At 44.7% G+C, this 25,520-nt stretch overlaps 1 protein-coding gene across 8 annotated transcripts in view; it reads left to right on the plus strand.

Moving 5' to 3' along the window:
- Positions 1-10,639: 10,639 nt before the first annotated feature.
- Positions 10,640-25,520, plus strand: part of LOC116095997 (tomoregulin-1) — a 128,575-nt gene continuing 113,694 nt past the window's right edge. The window contains exons 1-2 of one of the 8 annotated variants that reach the window (XM_031377370.1): positions 10,640-10,815; positions 23,948-24,398. In XM_031377370.1, the coding sequence (XP_031233230.1) occupies positions 23,981-24,398 (418 nt within the window). In that variant the 5' untranslated portion in view covers positions 10,640-10,815; positions 23,948-23,980. Of the gene's footprint in view, positions 10,848-10,928; positions 11,117-11,335; positions 11,417-11,593; positions 11,796-16,216; positions 16,239-19,636; positions 20,841-23,947; positions 24,399-25,520 lie in introns of those variants that run through there. The other 7 variants (XM_031377377.1, XM_031377376.1, XM_031377371.1 and 4 more) reach the window with 7 other exon arrangements.

Consider the following 25,520-nt stretch of genomic DNA (forward strand, 5'->3'; position numbering starts at 1 on the left):
TTTTTGCACTATTATGCAAAGATCTAGCTGTTGTTTAACTTCCTCCACTAGGACAGAATGAAACAAGTTGCTCTGGGAAATGTTCAGATTTTAAAAGGAAGGGGCAATGTCTCCTGAGCTACTCCCACTTGCATCATTATCCAGTGCATTTCCCTGTATTTTTACACATATATCTCTACACACATGCCTTGTGGTAGTTATGAATCTATTCAGCTACAAGAAAATGAAAGCCCAAGAAAGGAAGCCAGTTTATTAGTTTCATTCTGAAAGAAGCCCAGAGGAAATAATTCAAATGTCCCTGCGTCAATGATAACCAAAATGTGACATGTACATACCAACAGTGGAATTTATCCAGCTGTTAAAAGAGTGAAATTATGATTTATATTATACTGTGGATGCTCAATGACAAATTATACTAATTAAATAAGCTAGACACAAAGCACAAAAGACTCAGGATAGCCAAAGCAATCCTGATCAAAAAGAAGCTTTACCGTGGCTGATTTTAAGTTTTTTTTTTTTCTTTCACAACAATAGTAGCAAAACCGGTATTGTGCTGGCCCTAAAACAAGCATGTAGCTCAACAGAACAGGGTAAAGCAGGGATAGAAACCCACACAGCTACAGTAACTTGACTTTTTGACAAAGATGACAGAAATACATGTTGGCGAAGACACAGTTGTCTTCAATGAATGGTGCTGTGAAATTTAAGTATACACATGAAAAGAATACAACTAAATGCCCACCTTTTGCCCTGTGTAACAGTTAACACTAGGTGGGTCAAAGACTTAATGTAAGACCAGAGGCTCTGAAACTCAGAGAGAAAAACAGGGAAAACCTCAAGATATAGGGAAGTACTTTGTGAACAAATGACAAATGGGATTTCATGAAACTAAAGTGTAGCAATGGAAACAAGAGAAGACAGGCCTCCAGAAGGGGAGGAACAGCTTTGCATGTGACAGGATGAATATCTAGATGATGTAACAAACTCAAAAGACAATGAATGTATAAAAATTGTTAAAGTCACTGGCCTTCAGAGAAATCAGTCTTTGCTCTGGTTCGATCTTACTTACCCCAGTGAGACTGGGGGGTTGTTAAGAAAGCAACAATGGTCATGCAGTGGTGGTGTATGCCTTTAATCCCAGCACTTGAGAGGCAGAGGCAGGCAGATTTCTGAGTTCCAGGCCAGCCTGAGTGAGTTCCAGGTCAGCCACAGCTACACAGAGAAGCCCTGTCTTGAAAAAAAGAAAAGATTAAAAAAAGAAAGAAAGAAAAAAGAAGCAAACAAACAAAACATAAACAAAGCCCCAAACCAAATAATAGCAAAATAACAACAACTTAACAGGCACATATACACAACAACATATGTTTCCCCTAAGGAACAGAATTTGCAGAAAAATAAGTGTCACTGGCTGGGCAGTGGTGGCGCACGCCTTTAATCCTAGCACTTGGGAAGCAGAGGCAGGCGGATTTCTGAGTTCTAGGCCAGCCTGGTCTACAGAGTGAGTTTCAGGACAGCCAGGGCTATACAGAGAAACCCTGTCTGGAAAAGAACATAGATGTCACTGGAGATAATCATACTAAGTTAGTCAGAAAGACAACTACTGTATGCTTTCTTTCATTTGCAGTACTTAAAAAAACCCTTTTTATTGATTCTTTGTGAATTTCACATCATGTTCTCCAATTCCACTCATCTCCCCACCCTTTCATATCCACCCTCTGCCCTTGAAATCTCCCCTCTAAAAGAAAACAAAAAAATAAAATAATAAAAAATATGATGGTTTGTATATGCTCGACCCAGGGAGTGGCACTATTAGAAGCTGTGGCCCTATTGGAGTAGGAGTGTCACTGTGGGTGTGGGCTTTAAGACTCTCATCCTAGCTGCCTGGAAGCCAGTATTCTGCTAGCAGCCTTCAGATGAAGATGTAGAACTCTCAGCTCCTCCTGCACCATGCCTGCCTGGATGCTGCAATGCTCCCACCTTGATGGTAATGGACAGAACCTCTGAACCTGTAAGCCAGCCCCAATTAAATGTTGTTCTTATAAGAGTTGCCTTGGTCATGGTGTCTGTTCACAGCAGTAAAACCCTAACTAAGACAAAAAATAAAACAACAAACATCTCACCATGGAAGCTGCAGTGTGTCACAGAGTACACCTTTTTGTTTGAACATCTTTAGTTGCAAATGTTCACTGTAGTGACTCATTGGTGAGGTCCGAGGGCTCTGGCTTCTGCTATGCTATCAATACTGGATCCTCACCAGAAATCCCCTTGGATATCCTGATCTTTCTCAGTGTCATGGAGATCCTGCAGCTTTGGATCACCAGGACTGGCACTTTCATGAGCTCCAACAGTTCAGAGATGATGTAGATGTTGGGGTGGGCCAACTCAGAGAGAGCCCTGGGCCTGAGCCTTGGTGGAAGCTGAAGTGGTCGGCCCCCAGCTCGAGTGCCTCTGCACCACCAGGAACAGCTGGTGGGAGCACTTTGCCCAGGCAAAGGACAAGGCCAGCTCTTCCCTAGTGCCAGAGAAGGTGTGGAGTGGGGCCAGCTCAGCACAGGGCTTGGACATCAGACATCAATGTAGCCTCAGGCAGCAGCCCAGACCAGGGACATCTCTATGGCCTTTCATAGTAATCAACACAGACCTTGGCTACCATAGGACCACAATTCCAGACATGGCCTCTGTGGCTACATGGGCCCATATGTCACCACATGCAGTACAAGCCACTCAGATCAGTATGTCCCCACCCATGGCAGCCCTCAGACACCCACATGGTTTTGTGTGGCAGCCCAAACCATAGACATCTGCATGGCCCTTGGTGGCAGCCTGATCCTAGACATTGTCATGGCCTCAGGTGCTTAAACAGCCTTACATCCACCTGTTCCTCAGGGTCATGGCTCCAGTTCCACCTTTCTCCACAGTGCACAAACTCCTTGGCTTCACTGTCTCTCCCATCTCTCCACTGTGTACTTGATCCTTCCCCCTTGTCACACATTTGCTTACCCTGGTGATGCCAACCTCGGGGCCCGGGGGCAGACTCAAGGGTGCTTTTCTTCTGGCTCTAGGAAGGAGCAGGTCCCAGGGGCCTCATTTGAAGTTCTTAGAACTTATGCAGATATATAAAATTGTGTCTGCGTGTGTGTGTGTGTGTGTGTGTGTGTGTGTGTGTGTGTGTGATGAAAATAGAAGCAAAGGGGATTATTAGCATGGAGATTGAGAAAGAATTGGGGGAGCTATGCTTGTATGAAAATGTTCTTATGTAATAGTACCATGTACAAAGAGTCTTGACAAAGAAAAAAAAATGTTTTAAGACAGGTGGGTTATAGGGGTGGCTCAATGGTTAGGAGCACCTACTATTCTTTCAGAGGACCCAAATTTGGTTCCCAGAACCTACACCAAGTGGTTTACAGCTGTCTGTAACTCTGGCTCCAGGGGATCTTACACCTCTGGCTTCCTCAGGTACCTACCCTCTTGTGCGCATAACCTCGTGAAGATACACAGACTCACATAATTTAAAAAAAAAAAAATCTTTTAAAAAGCCAAGCACAAAAGAACGTATGATTCTACTTACGTTGAGTTCCTTGAAATAGTCAAAACATGAAGACAGAAAGAATGGTTACCAGAGACCAGGGGTGGGGCAGGAAGACAGCCTTGGTGCTTCATGGGAACAGAGCGTGGAATGACAAAAATGTCCTAATGGGTGGTGATAGGGCGCTGGTGCACAGTGTGGGTGGCAGTTTGTCGTGATACTTGAACTGTTCACTAAGTATATCTTACCCAAAGACAGGAGCACACCACGGGCAGCGAGGCTAAGAGGTGCGGCGTGGCAGGGTGGCTGTGACGTCACCATGAGCCCAGGCTATTTCTGCCCTTTGATTGACCATCCACAACAGATAGCTCTTGTCCTGTTTTGATCAGGAGATGAGGAGATGATTACAGCTTCTCTAGAAGCTGTGTCTGTGTACTGGACAAGAATAAGCCAAACATCATTTCCTTGCCACGCTCTGTTTTCATTCACGAAGGGAACCCCAGGGGATTGTCTGCCTACTGTTCTCTCTCTAGAACTTGATCACATCATCTCTCAGCACCGAGCCTGGGAAAACTACCAATCAACTGTGTAAAGTATAACAAAGCACAAGAAAGGAAAGCTGCAAGTCTATGGACGGCCGCATTTTCAGTGTCTGCTGGATAAATACCAAGGTTTGTTTGCCTTTCCTCTGAATAATCTCATATTGCATATTCATTTTTACTACATGTTACCCCCCCCCTTTTTTAGCAATATAAATTAGAACCTCCAGCAGTGATGTCTGCGGATGCCCTTGATTCCTTTAGTTACTACATATGATCTTTTTTTTTTATTATTCCAAGGCACATTTCCTCATTCACATTTTAGAGTCTGAAAAATCGATTTGTGCCTCTTGCAGTTGCTGTCAGCAATGCTGCAGAAGAGATGCCGTTGTTGTTGTCTACTGGGTATGCATCAAAACTTATGGAACGGAGGTTAGCAGCAGAGACCACTGAGGATTCTGAATCTCTGCACTCTTTATGATGTGCATATGATGAGGATTTAATTTTTTTAATTATACTTCGTGTGTGTGTGTGTGTGTGTGTGGTGTATCCCTATGCACATGTATGCACAAGCAAGAGCTGGATGTTGGGAACCTTCCTCTATCATGCTCTGCCTTATTGCCCTGAGACAGGTTCCCTCACTGAAAGAGAAACTCACTGACTCTGCTAGTGAGCTATCTATCCAACTCTTTGTGATCCACCTGTCTCCTCTCTGCACCCCAAATCCCAGGCAAGCACAGACATGCACAGCTTTGTACTGAGTACTAGAGATCAGAAATCAAGTCCTTATGCTTGTACATCATGCAGTCTCTCTGAAACATCTTCCTACCTTCTCATGTTCCCTTTTAACATCTGCCCAAGTAGTATTTCTGTAGATGGATAGGACTATAAATTCTAAAATTGCAATAGCTACAGCCCCCCTTCTGAGGGGCCTGATCAAATTACACTTCTTCCAAAATGTAGTAGACTCCCTCTTCCCAATCAGCTTGTGTTTGCTGAATCTGATGTCTTAAACAGATTATCATTGTTTTGTTTGCTTGATTTTTATTATATTTGGTTGTTGTTGTTGAGTGTGTTTATGGTTTACTTTCTTGTGCTATAAATTACTCCATGTTTTCTACCCTAGTCCCAGAAGCATACAAGCATACATTTCTTCAAGGAATACTTTTATTAGAAATGAAAGTATTGGTGCTATTCCATGAAGTCAAATTTTACATAGTTAAAATTCCAATCTTATCCCACGTGGCTCTACTTTATATATTCTTGTGTGTGTGTGTGTGTGTGTGTGTGTGTGTGTTGCAAGGCTATGATTGAACTTAAGGCTTCACACATGCTAGGCAAGCACTATTATTGTGCTATGCTATCAGCCCTGTGTTGTGCATTTTACATTAGGAAGCATTGCTATTCCTAATCATTCAAACACGGTCTATATTTTAGTTCACTACTTGTATATTTTTTATATGTGGCTTTAAAACCCACATAGAGTAATTCATTTCACATGGTGCAGAGTAGAAATGTTATTTCTTTATTAATGGATAGCAAATCCCACTTGTTATATATAATGGATTTATGTTATATATAAGTAAGTTATACATAATGGATAACAAGTCTCTTTACTGTGCAGTGGTTCTCAGTCTGTGTGGGTCGTGATCGCTTTGGGGAGGTTGAACGACCCTTTTACAAGGGTCACCTAAGACCATATGAAAACACAGATATTTAATTATGATTCATGACAGCAACAAAATTACAGTTGTGAAGTAGCAACAAAAATTTTATTATTGTCATCATAATGCTATGGGATCACTACAACTTGAGGAACCAAATGTATTAAAGGGTCATTGCATTAGGGAGTTTGAGAATCATGGCTTTATGGTTTAAAGATTCTAGAAATCTGTTGTGGGCTTTATTTTACTGTATCTACTATGTAAGTTCAATTTCTATGAGTTTATAGGTATTTTACTACCTGGTAGGGTAAATGCTATCTTGAGTCCCTTGAGAAATTGTGTTCACTGTTCTTGATCTTTTACTTGCAAACAAATATTAGAATATTAGAATAGCCTACCCAAATCCATAAAAATTCTTTTGCTTATTTTGGTTGATATACACCAGCGATTCCTAGTTCAAATAGTTCTCAAACTTAATATGCAAAGTTATCTATCTAGAAAGTTTACTAAAATGTGTTTTTTTGGGGGGGGCAGCCTTCAAGGTTCTATTTGGGTCAGGATTTATAAATTTAATCTTTGTTTTCAACAACTGGGAGGTGAAACAGCTGCTCTAGAGTCATCTTTTGAGAATCATTGTTCTATAGGTTCTTCTTGATTACCTCATTCATTTCCAGTGCCCTTGAACAGTCAGGTAGCAAATGTACAGAGCATGTAATTACTTGCAACAGATCAACACCTATCTTATCCTCCATGGTCTGAAAGCTAATATTTATGTAGAAACTTTGCATTGGTTTACACATATAACACATTCAATGTTCTCAACATTTTCATGATGTGAGCATTCTGCTTTATACTATCATACACTGTAGTCCATAGATTCCCAGGAAAATTTTGGATTCAGAAATCTTGCTCTGAAATTGTCGTGCCTCATCAATAGCTCTAGAATTTCTAATATTTTAGCATTTGAACTGCCCCTCCTAGATTATCTCTATCACCAGAGAGTGAATCTCCACTATCCTCTAGACTACTCCATTTAATTTTTTTAAACTTAAAATACGATTACATCATGCTCCCCCACCTTCCCCTTTCTCTCTTAACTTTTCTCATGTTCCCATCTCCCTTCCTTTCAAATTCACGTCCTCTTTTTTTTGTTATTATTACTTGTATGTGTGTATGCATGCATATGCATAAATATATAAATAAAACTTGATAAGCTCATTTCGTGTTGCTTGTGTGAATGATTTCAAGGCTTACCACTCTATGCTGGTAAGAGTTAGGGGTCTCATCCCTGGGGAGAACTAATTCTCCCAATCTCAGCATTCCTTAGTTGCCTGTGGTTCTTTGCCTAGGAGTCGGGTCTCACGGGATTTCTCCCTTCTGAGTTAGCAGGCCTGGTGGGTGAGGTTGGCTTCGTTCAGGTCTTGTTTGCCATACTGTTGAGTTACTATGGGTGAAGGTTCCCTGTTGTTTCTAGGAAACAACCTCACAACCAATTTCTGGGGGCTCTGATTCTTACAATCATTCTACTCTGTCATCTACATTCCCTGAGGCTTAGGTGTAGTTCTGTTGTAGATGTGCCATCCGGGCTGGGTACCCGAACACTTGTTCTTTGCATTTTAACTAGTTGTGGTTTTCTATAATAGTCTTTGCTACAAAACACTTTTTTTTTTGATGAAGCATAAGAAGAGCACATATCTCTATGCTACTTGGATTTATCCTAGATATTTTGTTGCAGAAATAGAGTCCTATTAATACAAGGATTCCAGTGTATCCATCTTCCCATGCTAACCTTTGGTGAATTCTCCCATTTGTAATTCCTGTATCTTGAGTGGTTATTTTGCAACTGGTGATCCAAGTCCTTGACACCAGAACCACCTATTAGACCAGAAGTAGATTTCTAAACCAAAAGCAGTCGACACTTATGGTGTTATCTTGTCCTTGTTTGGAGCAATGGGCTCAGCCTGTTTGCTATTTTTTGTTTTTGTCTGGGTAAATATAAATCAAGGGAGAGGACATTTCCACACTCACAATAGTCTGGGGTGACGGTCATAGAGATATCTGCTATGGGTTAAGCAGAGGAAGCAGATTGGGAGATGGAGGAGGAGATCAGCTACATATAGAGAGAAAGATGTAACAAGAGAAAGAAAGAGAAGACGCAGAGAAAATAAAGAAAGCAGGATAGAAAGAGACATGGAAAGACACACTGACAAACTAGATGTGGTGGTGCCCCTCCTGTAATCCCAGTATACTGCAGGGAGAGGCAGGATGGAGGGGAATATGAGTCAAGCGTACACTACAAAAAAAGGCTGTCAAACAAACAAACAAACAAAAAAGGGGTGGGAGAAGAAGGATTAGCAACCTGGAACTAAGTTGATAAAGATTGGTCCCTAGTGACATTTAAATACCTGCAGATCCTCCTGCTCGTACTGGTTCTGTCTTTCCAATTTGCCTCAGATTAAATAAATATTGTCCTTTGAAAAGTCTGGATGCAACTCCTCCATTGCTTGCTAGAAAAGCCATTTTTAAAATAGTTTCTAATATCCATTCTCGTTTGATTCCAGGGACTTTGTCTACTCAAAATAGTAACAGGCAGAGAGATAAAGGAAACATCAATTTGCAAAGAACAGTGTGATTTCTCAGAACCCTGCTGCATTGGGGTTAGCTGCTCAATTCATATTCTTTCCTTCAGAAAGCTTTTCTTGAAACCAAATGCTATGTTATGACTGCGTGGTAAGCCTGGGCCAGAACAACCAAGCTCATGCTTAAAGCTACGCTCAACTAATGGCCAGAGTCCACTACAGCGCTCATACCCACTGTGGGAGTGGGTTGCAATGTCCTGAGGCAGGGGCACATCATACCAATGCACTTTCCCCCAAATAGCTTTGTTATCAATACACATGATAGTATTTTCTCTTTACTAGCTCAGTGCCAAGTCCTCCATATTCACCATCCCATAGAACCCTCTCAAGGCCTTATTAAGTAGGTATTACTCCACTATACAGATGTTAACACTTTAACAGCCATGCTAAAAACTTGACTTGGGTAGTTTGTCATCCCTGGTCAGGAAAGAGCGAGTCAGACAAGAGGCAGAAATTGTGTTAGGGATGTGAGTTGTTACCTTGGCCATATTAGTTTTGAAGCTAGCCTGACTCTCTCGATTTGAGGAGAAACACATGGTCAAATGTCTTCATGTGGCTCATAGCAACCTTCAGCACTTTAAACCAAGAACACTGACCATTTATTGAGGTTGAGGCTGAAGGTTTTACCCACCCTATCAGGTAGGCATTGTTAGTTCCCTCTTAAACAATGAGAACAGAGATTCAAGGAAGAGAAAGTATGTCATGCAGAAATAAGTGGTATATAGGTCCTCTTGGTACATCTCCTACTTTCCCCATACTTTACTACCTAGTAATCCGATTAGTAAAATTTCCGATCTAAATTGATCTTCTAATTTCAGCCCAATAGTTTTCCTTTGATTGCATCCTCATTTAAGAATAATATCTTTGCTGGGCAGTGGTGGCGCACTTGGGAAGCAGAGGCAGGTGGATTTCTGAGTTCGAGGCCAGCCTGGTCTACAGAGTGAGTTCCAGGACAGCCAGGGCTAAGCAGAGAAACCCTGTTTCAAAAAACAAAAAACAAAAGCAAAAACCAACCAACCAAACAAACAAAAAAAGAATAATATCTTTAAGGACTTCTAACCCGACATTACGTGGAAGGCCTAAGTACAAATGGTGTGTCATAAAGTATGTTGGCCAATAGCACCCTCCCCACTCCCCACCCAGTCAGTTTCCTGACTCTGGGCAATTTCAAAACTCCTGGGACACTAGACAAGTTATTGTTAATATAAGGAACAAAAAGCAGTTACAATTCTTAGTCTAGAGTATTTTATAGGTGCTTCTGCAGCCATACCAGAAGATGTTAGGATGTCTCTCTGTTTTTTCTGCATTCCAAAAACTGGATGATCACCTGTTTACAGATTGCGGGTGACTAAATGTGTGGCTCATGCCTGTAATTCCAGCATTCCAGAGACAGAGGCCAGAGGATCTGAAATTCAAGGTCATCCTCTGCCTCATAGCAAGTTTGAGGCTAGTCTGGGCTAGAGGAGACCCTGTCTCGAAAATCAACAACAAAAAGTTACACATGGCCACATTACCATATATGATCCAGAAATTCTACTCCTAAGTATGTATTCCAAAGAATTGGAAACAGGCTCTTTAGACAAATGCATGTCTAGGGCTGTTCAGAGAACCAGTTCACTTTAGCCAAAAGGTGGAAATAATCTAGACATCCACTGATGTAAGAACAGATATGCAAATTGTAGAAATACTCATACAGTGGGCATTCTATGTAGCCACAAAAGCAATGCAGTAAGATGCATGCTACAATCTGGATGAACCTTGTCTGGATTCTTTGACCTAGCCAGAGTGACCAGGCTCAGCTAAGCTGTGATCTCAGCTAGCCTGTGATCTCAGCTACTATCTAGGGAGGCTGAGGCAGGAGGTTTGTAGGTTTGTGTGTGTGTGTGTGGGGGGGGGGGGGGGGGGGGCAGAGTGAGTTCAAGGCCAACCTGCGCAGCTTAGTAAGCACCACCCCCAACTCCACACACCCCGCCCCCTGCCCCCTCCGCCGCGTGCTCCAAAAAGACATATGACCCCATTTATATGAGATATACAAAAAGGTAAATCTATAGAAACAGAAAAAAGACGAATGGTCTTCAGGCAAAGGAGTGACTACTTAATTGGTGCGGGGGGGAGGGGGTTTCCTTCTGATGGAACCTTTTAAGCATAAGGAGGTGACGTGGTTATTGCTGGCTATTCTGAGTGTAATAAGTGCCACTGGATTTGTTTATTTTTAAATTGTTATCTTTATGCTTGGTTCGAGTTTCATCTCGCTTAAAAAGAAAAAGTTTGAGAACCTTCTCTTTGCCCTCTTCTGGGCTTGGAATCTTCTTAACGGATCTCTAGCCAAAGAAACACTCAGTCTTCATCCTTGGGGGAGGGGTAGAGGCCTTGTCGGAAGAAGGACCCCTGCCCCCAGTTGTTTGAGCCGCCGAGCATTCGTCGCAGCGCGCCTTGGGTCCCACGGGGTAGGCACACTGGGTCTGAGTCGTGTCCTGAGGTCGGTGCACGTAGCCGGGGCCCTCGGGGGAGGGGGAGCGCACCCCCCCCGGAGACACATCCGGCCGATCAGAACCACTAAAGTTGGCGCTGAACTCCGAGTAGGAGGGGGTGCCGTTCCCAGCCTCGTGGAGTCCCCGACGAGAAGGGCCCACGTCAGTCAGGAGGCTCGCGCTAACTCGTGCGAGCGACTGCCACATCCCCGGTGTGGGAAAATGCATTCTTTTGTTGTTGGCGGAGACGGGCCCCTTCCGCAGCTCCCGGGCCAAGGTGGGCAGCGCGGCAGGCCCGCGGCTCGGGGAGGTGGGGACAGCGTGGGGCCGCGCTCCCGCCCTCCGCAGCGCCCACCGGGCGGCAGGCGACCGCGGCGGCCCGCGAGGGGGCGGCGGCGCGGGGCTTTGTGGCCGCGGCGCGCGCGGCGGGGCCTGGCCGGCCGGGGGCGCGCGGCCGCCCGGCGCCTGGAGCCCGCGGCCCTGCCGGCCGCCCAGCCCGCCAGAGCAAGCCCAGGCCGCCGCGCCCGCGCCTCCGCGCCCCTCCCCGGGACTCGCGGCCGCCGCGCCGCCGCTGCAGGTAGGAGGTTGAGGCCGGGAGGGCCGCTGCCGGCGGGGAAAGCGGGCGGAGCGGGAGCGCGAGGGTCTGGCGGGCTCCCGGGCCGAGCCGCCGCGCCCTCCGCCCCGCAGGCCGACGGCCGCCTGCGCGCGCCGAGCTGCCCCGGGAGCCCGGCCGGCCTGCCGCGTACAAAGCGCCGGCGCGCGGGCCTCGCAGACGCCCTGGAGCTCCCGGGACGGGAGCTTGGAGCCCTGGGCTCGGAGGCTCTTGGGGGGAAAACCCCGGCAGACCCCGCGGAGCCGCGGTCCGCACATCCCCACTGTATGCTGGGAACTGCGCTCGCCGCTTTTCAGTACTTGTCTCCATTGAGACCCCCTGCCTCCTCCAGTCCGATCCAGAGGTATAAAGGGCTGGGTCCCTCCTTCGGAGGCTCTTAGGAGGAAATAGTGCATCACATCCCTGCCCGACTGACCTTGGGGAAGCTCCTTTACTACGAGGCTGCTGGGTTGATGTTTCTATAATGGGGGAGTAGGGTGTGATGTAATAATACCTACCCCCAAGTACTATTGTGAGAGATAACGTGTGTCGGCTGATAGCTAAAATTAAGTACTTCATGTCCCAGGCCCTAGGTCCTAAACAGTTGCCTTGAATTACTAAACCATCTCACTGGCATTGATAGCTCTGGCAATCTGTAAACTGCAGGAAGGGGTTTTTATGTTGGAGTAAGAAACAAGAATTTAGTCTCCTGTTCTGGTTATTGAGGATGGATATTTTATTGCTATGATGAGTACAAAATGTCTTGCGGTACTTAGGAGGATGGCTCTAGGGTAAAGACACATATTTTCACACATTTAAAACTGGAGCTGGAATAATAGGGCCTGAGTTGCGTGGCGGATTTTCACATGTCCGAAGAGACCATGAGTGTGTAGTTACTCAGGAAATTGTTGAAAGATAATAAAATGGTTCCTGAGCTTAGGATTGAGGGCAGGCAGCTACGAGAGTTTGAGACCAGAGCGGAAGAAAAGTGATGGAGAAAAAGTATTTCAAAACCTGGAGTAAGATGGGGGTCATCCGCTCACTCTCCCTTAAGTTGCATCTTGTGGCAGGTCCATTCTGAGCAGGGAGCTGGAGAGGTCCCGAAGACAGATCAGAAACTGTTTTTCTTCACTCCTGCAGCAGGGTGAAGGAGTTCAGAGCCATGCAGACACTGTCCTTAGGCCTGGAAAAGCTTTAGGCGTCTTGGGATGCAGTGTGTTTCAGGAGATGAAGATAGCAAACAACCCCCAAGGTTGATAAGAGGCTTAACATACCAGAGGCCTAACTGATGTCAAGAAGGCGAGCTGAGACCCTTCCTCACTTAAGTGTCACAGTGGGCTTGAAAAAACTTGTGAGTTTCAGTTTGGGATGGGGAGAACTGAAAGGCTTTGTAGCCTGCCTGAAAAAAAAAATGAGGAGGACAGGAAATATCCAGGGGTGGCAGTAGGGGGAAGGGCAGTAAGGAAAGGAACTAACTGGGAGCTTCAGTCCATGGCCTACTGGAACAGGCCTCTCCTCAGAGGCTCCCTGCCTCTCCCAGTTTCTTACCCAGTGTCACCTTTCCCACGAGTGAGCCCCACAGACTTCTTGGATAAAGGAGTTTTGTTTTAAACTATCCTCGGAAGAGGATTTGGGGGTACACAGAGATGGTAGGGGTAATAAATCATGCACAGTGGAAAGAGCAAGTGCTCTGGGGGAGATGGACAGCTGGGGCCTCATCTAGTTCCCAGTGATCACTCACCTTTGTGATTATGGTATGTGAGTATGAGAGAGAATATGACTTTTTTTTCCCCCCTAAGTAGTTGGCAGGGAACTCAAATAGCACTTCACTGTATTTCCTGACTATAGGACATTCATTCATTCATTCATTCAAAAAAAAAAAAAAAGTCTCCAGAGTGCCAGTCCTTTGCTGAGTCATGCTACATGCTGAGATGCAGAGATGAGTCAGAAATTACATCTGTCCTTAGGAGTTTCCCATTCCAGAGAGGAAGATAGACACAAAGGGCACATTACAGAACGTGTGCGAAGTGCTACTGGTTGACGTTTATGATGGACAGTGTGCTTGCAGAAGTGGGTCACCTCCTTTCCTAGAGACCTGGGCCAGTGTGCTTCAGTGGGATGGGTAGAGATTTCGATGGCAGAGTGTTCCGTGACCTCCTGCCTTTTATCTCATCCATGCTACCGAGTCTCAGCTGTGACATTCTCTCTCTTAAAAAATGCAGTTGCAGTGTACATAGAACTCGTAAGCTACTTGTTCTGTCGAGTCCGGAGAATGTTCTACAGTAGTTGAATGAGTGAATTACTAAGTAAATAGCTAGCAGAAGTAAGAGAATAAATAGTGAGCAGCAGACAGAGAAAAGCCGTAGCTGGGTAGCAAAACACCAGGTTCGGTGATCGGCATCCAGCAGAGATGACTGGAGGTAGGGATGACTAGAGGTAGACCAATTGATAGAACAACCGCAAGACTAGATCAAATCTAGGGCTTACAAATATGCAGCTGAAATCATGGGGGACGTCCTATTGAGGTAGCCAGCTGGAATTTCCAATCAAGGGTCCCAGGGGGCATGGGATTGTCTCCTCAGGTAAAAGCTCCCCATCCACTCCATGGATGAACTTCTGTTCTCAAGGGCAAAATGTGCATAATACCCACTGTGGCTTGCTGTTTTGCTTTACAGAGTTAAGGAGTCTGCCTTCTCCAGGGGCAGGAGTCTTGGAGGAGACAATGGAAGGCCTCCCCAACCCCCAAGTATTGTTCACCAGGCTTAAGCAGCACAGGACAGTTAACCAGTAGGTCACTCTGTCTAGACTCATTTTGGAAGGAAAGCTGTTACATATAAACAAGAGTGTAAGCCTTAGTTTAGGCAGGCTTTAGAACAGTCACATGGGAGCTGAGCAGTTACACAGGAACTGGGTCTGTTAAAAATGGGTACTGAATGGACCTTGGGGAAAGATCACAGGCAGAGGAAGTCTGAAACAAACCGAGCTGTGAGAAGGTAGCATGAAGGTGAGTTTGGTTTGATTGGATTGAAAGACACAGTAGGTGGGGCAGATGGAGGAGGTGCTTGTAGTCAGGCAGGATGTAGAAAAGATGAGTGATGCATGAGGAGTTTGGACTTGTTTTATTATGCAGGAAGTGGAAGAGATGTCACAGGGTATAAGCAGGGTGTGCCATGAGCACTGTATTTTAGGACTGTGTCTCTTTCGGTCATATAGGAGGGGACACAGTGTGCATTTGGGAGACCAGTTGGAGGTTAAGGACTTTCAGAAGATCCGAGTGGTGAGAACAGGGGAAATGGAAGTAGACATTGAAGTAAATTGTAGAATGGAGTTTTGTCAGCGAGTTGCACATGTTGGCAAACATGCTGAGGAAGCCCCTTGGCTATGGCTGAAATCACCAGTCATCGTCAGACTTGTAGACAGTGGGGGAATAATTAGTATGGCTTTAGCTCTCTGGAGAGTTGGTAATTTCTGAGGTACCCATATGGGGCAGTAATAGAGGAGGTTGGTAGGGAAATGTCAATATGTCTGAACAAACACTGAGCATCTCCTGTGTGAAAGATGAGCATAAAGTATAGTTCCCCCTTGATGGAGCAGATGGATTGTAGTGCCAGGGCAGGGGGGGCTGTGAAAAATTGTAAGAGGCGCTGTGGTAAGAGCTGAGTACTTGATAGCCTTGGGCTAGAGCAGATCTGAGAGTCAGTCTTCTGATGTGGGAGTGAAGGAGAGTGTCCTGGCTAAGACAAGAAGCAGGATGGTGTGGAACACCCCCAGAAGGGCACCTTCTGCATTGTCAGAAGCACTTCCCCAGGGGAGGCTTGAACACTGAATCTAAAGCCATTTCAGGGCCGCCTGGGCACGGGGCTGCTTTAGGATAGAGCTGTGGAGGAGATGAAGGAAGAGACCAGGACTTTTAAGATCACTCATCTAGTTTAAAGTGGGGTTTGTGTAAGTGGGAGGACAGAGAGGGGGCTCATCCACTCCCAGTCACACTCAGACAGATGGCAAAAATAACCACCAAGTTCTATGGCTGCCTGGAGAGAGTGGGGGGACAACAGTAGATGAAGCAAAGTCAGTGCTGGTGCCAAGCCCTCTGAAAAGAAAGAAGGAGGAGAGGAGGAAAGGGCGTTGGTAGGTGGCTGTCCTGGGCAGACAGGTTTGAGTCTGTGAGCATAACACGACAGCCACAGTCATCATGGGTCTCTGAAAAGCTGCCATTTCTACTTCCTTTAGGGATATCCTGGAATTCTCGGGAAACCAGAAAACTATAATTTCCTGATTAATCCCCTGTCAAAAAGATATTTTGGACAGTAGAACATGTAGCTGTAATTAGTAAACAAAACAACAAAACAAATAGGCAAGTAGGTGTGTGATAACATGAATAGCAAATATGTATCAAATGCCTGCTGCATGGGGGCAGTCTTCAAAACGCTGGCAAACTAACTGCTGGCCTTAGCTACTTTACCTGAAGTTGCTAAATGTATAAAGTTAAACCTGTATACGGCCTTAAAGCAAGAAGGACTACTTGAAGGTGCCAGGATCATTTCATTGTGCTGCACAGTATTTTATTTCACTGGTCCAAAGCTCTACCAGCTTAATGAACAATCGGAAAATGCTGTCCGTGTGTCTTTGACAGCGAGCTGTGGAAGTTAATTTGCAGAGGAACGACTGCTAATCTGGACTGCCCGCCCTGGATAGGACTTAGAGAACACCTGCTTTAGCTGTAATTTAGAGATGAGGAGCTGACCGGGAGGAAAGAGGACTTGCTGCATGTCACAAAATAAGTGTCAGCGTTCTCTTACGTTCTCAGGTGAGGCGTCAGTCAGCTTTCTGTCACTGTGCTAAACTCTGAGCTAATTGGTTTATTAAAAGAAAAGGCTTGGGTTGGGGGCATAGCTGAGTAGTGGGCACTTCCCCAGCATACAGGAAGCCCCAGGCTTAGCCCTTAGCACTGTAGTTGGGAACTGATAGAGGTTATTTGGGCTCATAGTTTTTGTTTGTTTGAGACAGGTAGCCTTGCCTGGCCTGAAACTCACAATTTAGATGAAGTTGGCTTTGAACTCATAAAGATCCACTTGCCTCTGCTGCTTGAGCACTGGGTTTAAAGGTATGTGCCACATACCACATCTTTTTAAGGTCTTCATTTAGTTGGCCCTATTGGTTTGGGCCTGTGGCAGGGCAGTGTGGCATGTTGGGAGTATGTGGCAGGGAAAATTGCTTATCCTAGGCCAGGGGGCAAAGAGAAGATGAAGGGGCTGGAGTTCTCCTCAGGTGCACTCTCTCTGTGTCCTGAAGCCACCTCACTAGATCTGCCTCTGAGTGGTTCCAGTTCTTCCTGAGAATGTCACTGGGCTCCAGGCCTCAACACAAGGGGCTCTGGAGAACACTTAGGATCTGAATCACAGCAGATGGGATGTTGAGGGAAGGCTTGCGAATACCTCAGAGAAAAGGGCACCTTAATGGGATGCTGTTGGGAAGGAGCTTGAGCTAAACCATGACCTATGAGCAGCAGCGCCCGCCCCCGGTATCAGCTCCCTAAGGAGGCTTACTTGTGCCAAGCCTTACACTTCTCATTTGTGAAGAAAGAAAGGTTGCATGGGGTCTTTTTCATTTTAAAGTTTTTAATATGCTAGGGTTTAGGTTATTTCAAAGAACGATTATTTTCAAGGTGATGAATTAGGGGATAGAATGGTAAGGGAAAATAGGAACTTGCCTTTACTTTTTAAGGACAGACTAACCTGTTGGCAGGCTTCCATGGGAGGCACATGCCATTTCCCTCAGCCCACCCACCACTTCCATGTATAATGCCTTAGTCCTTTATGTCTCCTAAGTTGTGCTCCTGTTTGTTCTGATGGTCATTTGTTTGTAGTGAGCATTAAAGTTCTTGTTCTGGGAACAGCTCTGTCCTGGGGTATCTGCCACTGTTTCTCACACTGCCTCTCTCTGTGCCACAAATCTCTGTGCTGTGTTACATATGTGTGGACCTGCACTCTCTCCACTGTAGAGAGCACCATTCTCTTTGATACCAGCTCAGGACTGCTGTTCTTTCAGGCCACATGCATCTCATTGCCTCTGCATTCTCTTCCTCCCTTCCCCATGTGCCCAGACACATCCTGGTCACAGAATCCTTTGTGTATGTGTGTGTATATATATATATATATATATATATATATATATATATATATATATATATATTATAACACAGTCCTTTGCATATATATTTCTTTTTCACTAAGAACATTGTCGGACTCAGGGTGAAGATCCTTTCTTATTCCCCCTCCCCACTTAAAAAAAATGTCTGAATGATCTCCTTTGGCTCTTTTTGTTCACATCCTTGACTGTCAGATGGCCTCTTGTTCACAAGAGGGCAGGCCCACTCTTCCCTCCCCCAAGCAGCCAAGGCACATGGTCCTTTGTTAGGTGTCGGTCCCTGAATGCCATTCCTTTCAGGCATCAGCTTGTGTCAGTGTTCTTCCCAAGATGTGGGGTTCACTTATCTTTGTGTCTCCCATATATTTTAGAGCAGTGCTCAGCCTTCTATTCTATGTTGGTTAAATTTTGTGGCTGTGAAATAAGGAGCTGGTAAATACATGCGTGAGTATATACGTTATAGAGACTGTGCTACTTTGGACAGTTTGAAAGTGGGGGCAGACAGAGACAGCGGCACAATGCACCGGATCTTTGGTCCTGAGCTGGGCACTCACAGTGTGGTGGGCTGGGCACTCACAGTGTGGTGGGCTGGGCACTCACACTGTGGGGCTTTGTGTCGGCTCAGAATCGTTAATCCATCTCACAGGACATACACTGGCCTGAGCAGAGGTGCAGTTTGAATGTCAGGATCCGAGTCCTGGTTTTCTTATCTTGCTTCATTTCACTTCACCATGGAAGCCTGACTTATTACTGTTCTGGACCCTGTCTGAGGTCTCTATTTCCAGCTTTTCTGTTACAAGGATTAACTTTAAAGAGTGGTTCCCACCCCCTACAAACAGTAATAGAAACAAAATCTTTGCCATTTCTCTAGACTTTGCTCAAGCCTTAAGACTTAGTTTTATCCTTGGTGGGCTTTAAAATCACTCACTGTCACATTGGTCTTCTTTGGTTGTAGCAAAAATACCACAGATAGGATGACCTGAGCACAGAAGCTTTCTTCCTTGTAGATTAGTGGCTGAGAAGACCAAGATCAAGGTGCTGGCCAGAGAGATTTCATCCCGAGGCGCTTGGCTTGCCAGTCATTGCCATCTCAGAGCATGCTCACTGCCCCCCCACCGCCCATTTTGTCCACAAGGGGAGGAGAGTATGTAAGGTCTCCCTTCTCTCTTCCTATAGGGTACTACTAGTTAGACCAAAGGCTCATACCTAAGGTCTCATTTAGTCTTAATTACTTCTTTAAATGTCCAACCCCAGATTCAGCCCACTGGAGATCAGGGATTTGGCAATAGAAGTTGATAACATACAGTCTTCCAGTTCACAAACAGCTGGCTTTTCCTTTAAAGGTGAATATTAAATGAACTAGTTCCTGGTCATCAACTTCTGGTGGTTTAATCAGTGTTAGCGTTTTGGGAATTGTGCTGATCGCTTTGTTCTTTTACGATATTAGAATCATTGTGCTCTTTTATGTAGACCTGTCTTCAGCTCTTTGCCAAGTCCAGGGCAACTTTCATTGCATTTGCATTTTGCTGTTTTATTGACTGTTTTTTACTTTAACACAGCTTTGTCTTATATGATATTCTACATGTGGCTGGTAGTTTTATACCTGTATAAAATGTACATATAGGCATTTGCTGTCGACTGGAGCCCAGCTGTGTGGGTCAGTAGTGGGCTGCCATGTGATTATAGCCATGATTAAGACAGATAATCTACTAGCAGAACTGCAGCATACGGAGGGATTGCTACTGAGTAGAGCAGAGGCCAGGGAAGGCTGCCCAGCTCTAGCAAAAGCTCTTGCAACAGGGAAGAGTTGCTATGCTGCCATCTGTAACCTATTATGGACATGGTGGAATAGTTCTAAGCTAGATGATGCTTTTTTGGCCTTGGTATTTCTGGCAATGGGAGATCTCTTGAGAAGTTGATGGTGAGAACTGTCAGTCAGGTACTCCTGTGGGATGCCAGCCTGCCCTCGGGGCGTGGACCACTTAGATCTCTACATTATCTCCATAGTTACTTCTAGACAGTTTCTTATCAGATCAGCAGAGAAACTATTTCAGATTTCTGATTATACTGAGGGTGGGTGGTTTGGTGGGGGAAGGTGTGGGTCCTCAGATTAAGAGAGAGGGAGGAGGTGATGAGGGCAAGTCGATTTGGGGTTGGGGGAAGAGGACAGAATCAACACATGGAGATAGAGCAGACCCAGTTCTTCCCCTAACCCCCTAAGCTGTCCTATCAATGCCCTCTGCTAGCAGACCACCAGATTGCTAAGTAATATCATATAGCAGGGAGCAGAAACCATCACTAGATCTGAAATGAGAGAACTACCCAGAGCAGCATAGTGTGGGCCTTGAAGGCATGTGCTGGCTTAGAGGAATGTGGGTTTTGAAGGCATGTATACTGGCTTCGACTCCTGGTTCTGCTACTTGCTATAGCTGTGATCATGGCAGCTTCCTGGGCCTCAGTTTTCTTATCTTGGAAATAGAAATAATAATTAGTTTGTAGAGTTAAGTAATGTACTTTACATGACTGTTGGGAATCCATAAGGGAAACTTTGGGGTACAAAAGCTTGGGTCTTACACCAGTATCCCTTTTAGCTTTCTGTAGAACCACATGGCCCAGAGAGGCCTGGTGTTCTACGAAATTAAGCAAAGTAAATTAGCAACTCTGGTTGTACTTAGCTAGTGATTAAATAACAGTTTAGTTAATAGGCTGTTAATGGTCCCCAGGTGTTAGTAATTCTGGGTATTTGCTTTTGAGAGCAGTTGTATAATTTCTTCTAGTACTTAGATTTTTCTTTAACAGAAAAATTGAAGTGTAACGGATGATGCTCTCAAGAGCGATTTAGGGGAAGATGAAATGATGTGCTGCACCTAAGCTGTTTGGTCTAACTACAGCCTAAGCTACAGTAGGAATCCTGTAAAACTCAGCTGCTCCTAGTGGGGCTCAACTGACCGCCTTTAAGACAGAACTCTTTGCAAAGTTTGACACCCCACCCCATCCCTTTCCATCACCTCCTGACGGCAGCCAGTGGTCCTGCACACATTTCCAGGAAGACTTCTCAAATCTCTTGGCAATTAACTTCAGTTCTACCAAGTGTCACAGAGACCGAACCCCAGAGTGTGGTTTGTTTGCATGAGAGCCGAGATAATAGAACATTAAGCAACAAAGGGACTTTTTCTTGCCTCCGTAGCAGGCATAGAATACACTGTTAGCAACAAGAGCAGAGGAAGTGGACACACAGAATCCGGCATGCTGTACATGGGATGTAAGTAAGAGAAATATTTATTTAGAAAGTATGTATATACACATATATGCTATGTGTAAAATAACAACATTAAAAGTGGGGGAGCAAAATGTTTTTCATTTGTGAGTTAGAAATCTGAGTCCTTAGAGGAACATATCTTTTTTTTAAATTTCTTTATTATATGTATATAAGTACACTGTGGCTTGTCTTCAGACTGTTGCTGCCTTCAGACACACCAGAAGAAGGCATCAGATCCCATTACAGAAGGTTGTGAGCCACCATGTGGTTGCTGGGAATTGAACTCAAGGCCTCTGGAAGAGCAGTCAGTGCTCTTAACTGCTGAGCCATCTCTCTAGCCCCAGAGAAACAATTCTTAAAAGACTTGTCTCCTAAGGCAGAGGCCTTGGTGTAGGGGAGGCAGGATCAGCTCTGGAACTGGCAGGTTTTGTTTGTTTGTTTTTTAGAACATGCATTGACTCTATAATAAAAACTCTAAAGTTTTTATTATATCAATTTATCAATATATATTGATAAACACTAGATAAAACACCAGAAAGTTGGACACAGGCTGTTTTAAGATAGAGATGACATGGAAGAGGGCAGCTGAATGGGACCTTTTAGTCTGGGGAACATTGGATTAAAGTGAGTAGACATTGATGAAATAGTTTTGATCCATGGGGAAGAAGAAGCCCTGATTGGGTTCACTAAAGCAATATAATCAAGGCATATGCTTGAAAATTGAAGGGAGCTAAGGATATATCATTGAAGAAAAATGGCCCTTTTCTTACACTTGCTTAAGGTTTTAGGCCGACCTGCCTTTGACACATACTTAGTTGTCTTTGTAACCCCAGTACTCCATGTGCCCCGTGTGACAGTGAAGACAGAGGCCTGGTGGAGGCGGGCCTAACCTCCCTAGTAGTAGTCATTGTAAGGCTGACTTGGGATGAACTATTGAGCATTGTGCAGGTCCTGATCAGATTCTGTTGTCCTCATTTAAAGCCCCAGTTTCAAGGCTTCTGATCTGGTCCAGTCTGGTCCAGCCTCAGTCTGACACAATTGAAGGAAACTTTGCAGGTTACTTTGTTTGTTTTTAATAGGATTTTTATAGGATAAAATTATTAAAGATTAAAAAAAAGTGTGTCTATGTGTGTTTGTGTGTGTGTACCACATGGAACACTGTAGAAGCCTGTAGAAGCCAGAAGAGGACATTAGATCACCTAAAGCTTGAATTTATCAACAACTCAGCTCTGCTGGGGGTGCTGAGAGCTGAACTCGGGAAGAGCATCACTCAGCCTTCCTTTCGTGGCCATCTCTCCAGCCCCCATAATGTGATTTTTTAAAGCCACATATCTAAATGATATAGGCTAAATGAGACCCTATATCAAAACAGAAAAAAAAGAAAAGAAGTCACAGCCTTTTCCCCATGTACACACACACACACACACACACACACACACACACACATCTTTTTTCCCCTCATGGAAAATTTCAAATACACAAAATGATTGAGAAACAACTAAATGGTCTTAGAATTTAGATGGTCTCACTTCTTGATAGCAGGACTCCTTTCAAGGTGGTTCCCGTTTCTTTTGATAAGATGTGGGCAGTTCTCAGTGGACTAGATAATCAATATGTTCGCCCTTTACTCTGAAAGATCAGAGGCTTAGCGAACATAGGAAGGTCCAGGGCTGTGTTGGTTCCTTTCCAGTGGAGGGAGGGGATATATCTTCTGGTATTCCTGTAGCTGTGGCGGCTCAGGTTTGCTACCACTTATGTGAGGGATGTATCTTACAGAAAATGTCTTCCTAGAGAAGACACGGGAAACATGTAGGTTTCACACACACCAGAGCAATAAGGCATTTGTAGTGGAGAGTGAGAAGGGCTTACTCGGCTCTGTAGAGGATGGCAGGGTGATACAGCGAACCCTGGTTGAGTAATTGAAACTTCCCAAGGTCCAAGGAAGAGTCGACACCAAGAGCACTAGACTTCTGGGACAAAAAGATCCCAGATTTGCCTGCCGAGTCATGGTTTGTGGCCTGGGCAGTCCACTTCAGCTTTTGCCCTTGGTTCTCTCATGTGTGAGAGAAGCAGTGTGCTTTGCCTCTAAGTACATAGACTCAATTCTGAAACTGTAGAAGTTGCTTACATAAAACTGTACACACTTAAAAGTGGCCCCCAGACCTGATAGGCCACAGGCTTTACCTCTCATGTTTTATTTTATTTATTTATTTATTTATTTTGAGACATGCTCTCACACTGTAGCCTGCACTGGTCTAGAACTCACTATGGGCTCCAACTCACAGGAGTCCACTTGCCTCAGCCTCCCGAGTAGTAATGGGTTACAGATGTAAGCTACCATGGCTGGCTTCCACCTCACATTTGGAAGAAGGACCTGAAGTTGTCTTAGGTAATCACTGAAGTCAAGGATGCTCAACTGAAAATAACAAGGATTGGGGCTGAAGATAGGGCTCAGTGGTTAAGAACCCGAAGGACTTGGGTTTGATTCCCAGCACCTACGTGGTGGCTCACAACTGTCCATACATAATTCCAGCCCCAGGAAACCCAACACCCTCTTCTGACATCCTTAGGCACCAGGCATGCAAGCAGTACATAGATATACATGCAAGCAAGGCATATACACAAATAAATCTAAACAAATAATTACAATAAAAATATCAACTATCCAGGAGCAATTTCCTTAAGATTTTGAAATCTTGGAAGTGCTTTTACATAACTTAGTCTGTTTGATTAGACAGTGGTCACTTTTATCTTCATCTGTCCCAAAAAATAAACAAACAAACAAATAAAGCAAGCAAGCTGTTTATTTCCAAAGCTGCCTGCCATGACATTTGGGGGGACTAATCAGCTCCTTATATTAAGCAGACATAAGTTAGGATTGAGAGTTATATTGTAGGTGCCACAAAGACTCCTGGTAAATTGACTCAAAGAATGAGAAATCCCATGCTCAATAAAGTTGTGGGTATTTTCCTGTGACTCAACATTAATGAAAAAGAAGTTACTTGTCCCCCTTTAAAAGAAAGGAACCAAGGTAGGGATTAAGCCTCGGTTACTTGTGACATTTTGTAGTACTAGAGTTGCTAATTCTTTCTTTCAACTTCCTTTTGCAGGCTAGCCAACGACCGGGAGAAACAGAGTGGAAAATGCAAAACAACGAAATTATTAAACCTGCCAAGTACTTCTCAGAGCTGGAGAAGAGCATCTTGCTTGCCTTAGTAGAGAAGTACAAGTATGTGCTGGAATGCAAGAAGAGCGATGCACGGACTATTGCCCTCAAGCAGAGGACCTGGCAGGCCTTGGCCCACGAGTACAACTCGCAGCCCAGCGTGTCGCTGCGGGACTTCAAACAGCTGAAGAAGTGTTGGGAGAACATCAAGGCTCGGACCAAAAAAATTATGGCCCACGAGAGGAGGGAGAAAGTGAAGCGCAGCGGAAGCCCGCTGCTGAGCAGCCACGTTCTGGACAAGGAGAAGATCAGCAGCATGCTGCCGGAGCAGCTCTACTTCCTTCAGAGCCCTCCTGAGGAGGAGCCCGAATACCACCAGGATGCGGCTGCCCAAGGTACCCCTTCGCTTGCAGCGGGCTACGCTGGCTGGAGCAGCTTGACATTGAAATTGTAAAATGAGTGGTAGTGAGGAAACTTGTAAGAAATGTTGATATCAGACTGTGGTGTTGCATAGGGCCTTCACAATGGAAGTATGTGGTATGCAAAACGTACTTCGCATCCATTTTTGTGCAGCCTCTCTTTATGGCTATTGCTCAACCATGAACAGCTGTGTATGTATCATGCTCATTAATGAGGTCCTCTGATTGCTTAGCTCAAACTATCTCCACTTTATGAAAGGAAATTTGATGGAGATTTCTCTTCATTGACTTGGTCTTTTGAAAAGTTGTTATTGAGGGCCTGTTGTGTCAGGTACTACATTAAGTCTCTCAAAAAGGCCATGGTAAATAAGTAAACTATTTCCAGTTAAGAAATAGAAGTACAGATGAGTGGCTAGAGAGAGGGCTCCGTGGTTCCAAGTATTTTCTATTACTCTTATAGGGGACTAGAGTTCCGTTCCCAGCACCCACACTGGCCTGTAACCCCTGAGGATCAGTACCTTTTCTGATGTGTGCAGGTACCCACATGCTCATATGCATAGCCTCATCGAGGTGTACACGCTTAAAGATAAGTTAAAGAATCTTTTAAAAGTAGTACAGCACCTTTAAAAAGTAGTGCATCAGAAGTAGAGAGACTAAATAAAGCAAACACCCTTTAGCGTTCATTCAGATCCACAGTGATATTTTTAACCACTGTAATAATTGTGATCCAAAGTTTTTATTTGTAGCATTTTAGAGAAATCCTAGGGGCAAAACTTAAATTTTTAGCATACACTCATGGAAAAGAGCAAAACATCATATATAGTTCTTAAGAATTAAGAAGAGACTGTTTATAATCAAAGTTGTATCATAACTTGTAGTTTCAAAAGTCTCACGTCAAGGGGTGCCTCATGTCCCCAGGCAGGCAGACAGTGCAAGTGTACAAAGATAAATTTAAACAGTTCCCGACCCTTTTAGGACAGGAAGTGGCCTCTTTATATAAAGGTCCACTGCAGTTTGCAGAGGGCACACCACGAGGCAGAGGAAGGTCAGTGAGGATACTCGAGGGCTTCACAGAGGTGCTCTAAGGACCCACCAAGC

The sequence above is a fragment of the Mastomys coucha genome, unplaced genomic scaffold (assembly GCF_008632895.1).
Source record: "Mastomys coucha isolate ucsf_1 unplaced genomic scaffold, UCSF_Mcou_1 pScaffold18, whole genome shotgun sequence".
NCBI classification, from domain to species: Eukaryota; Metazoa; Chordata; class Mammalia; order Rodentia; family Muridae; genus Mastomys; species Mastomys coucha.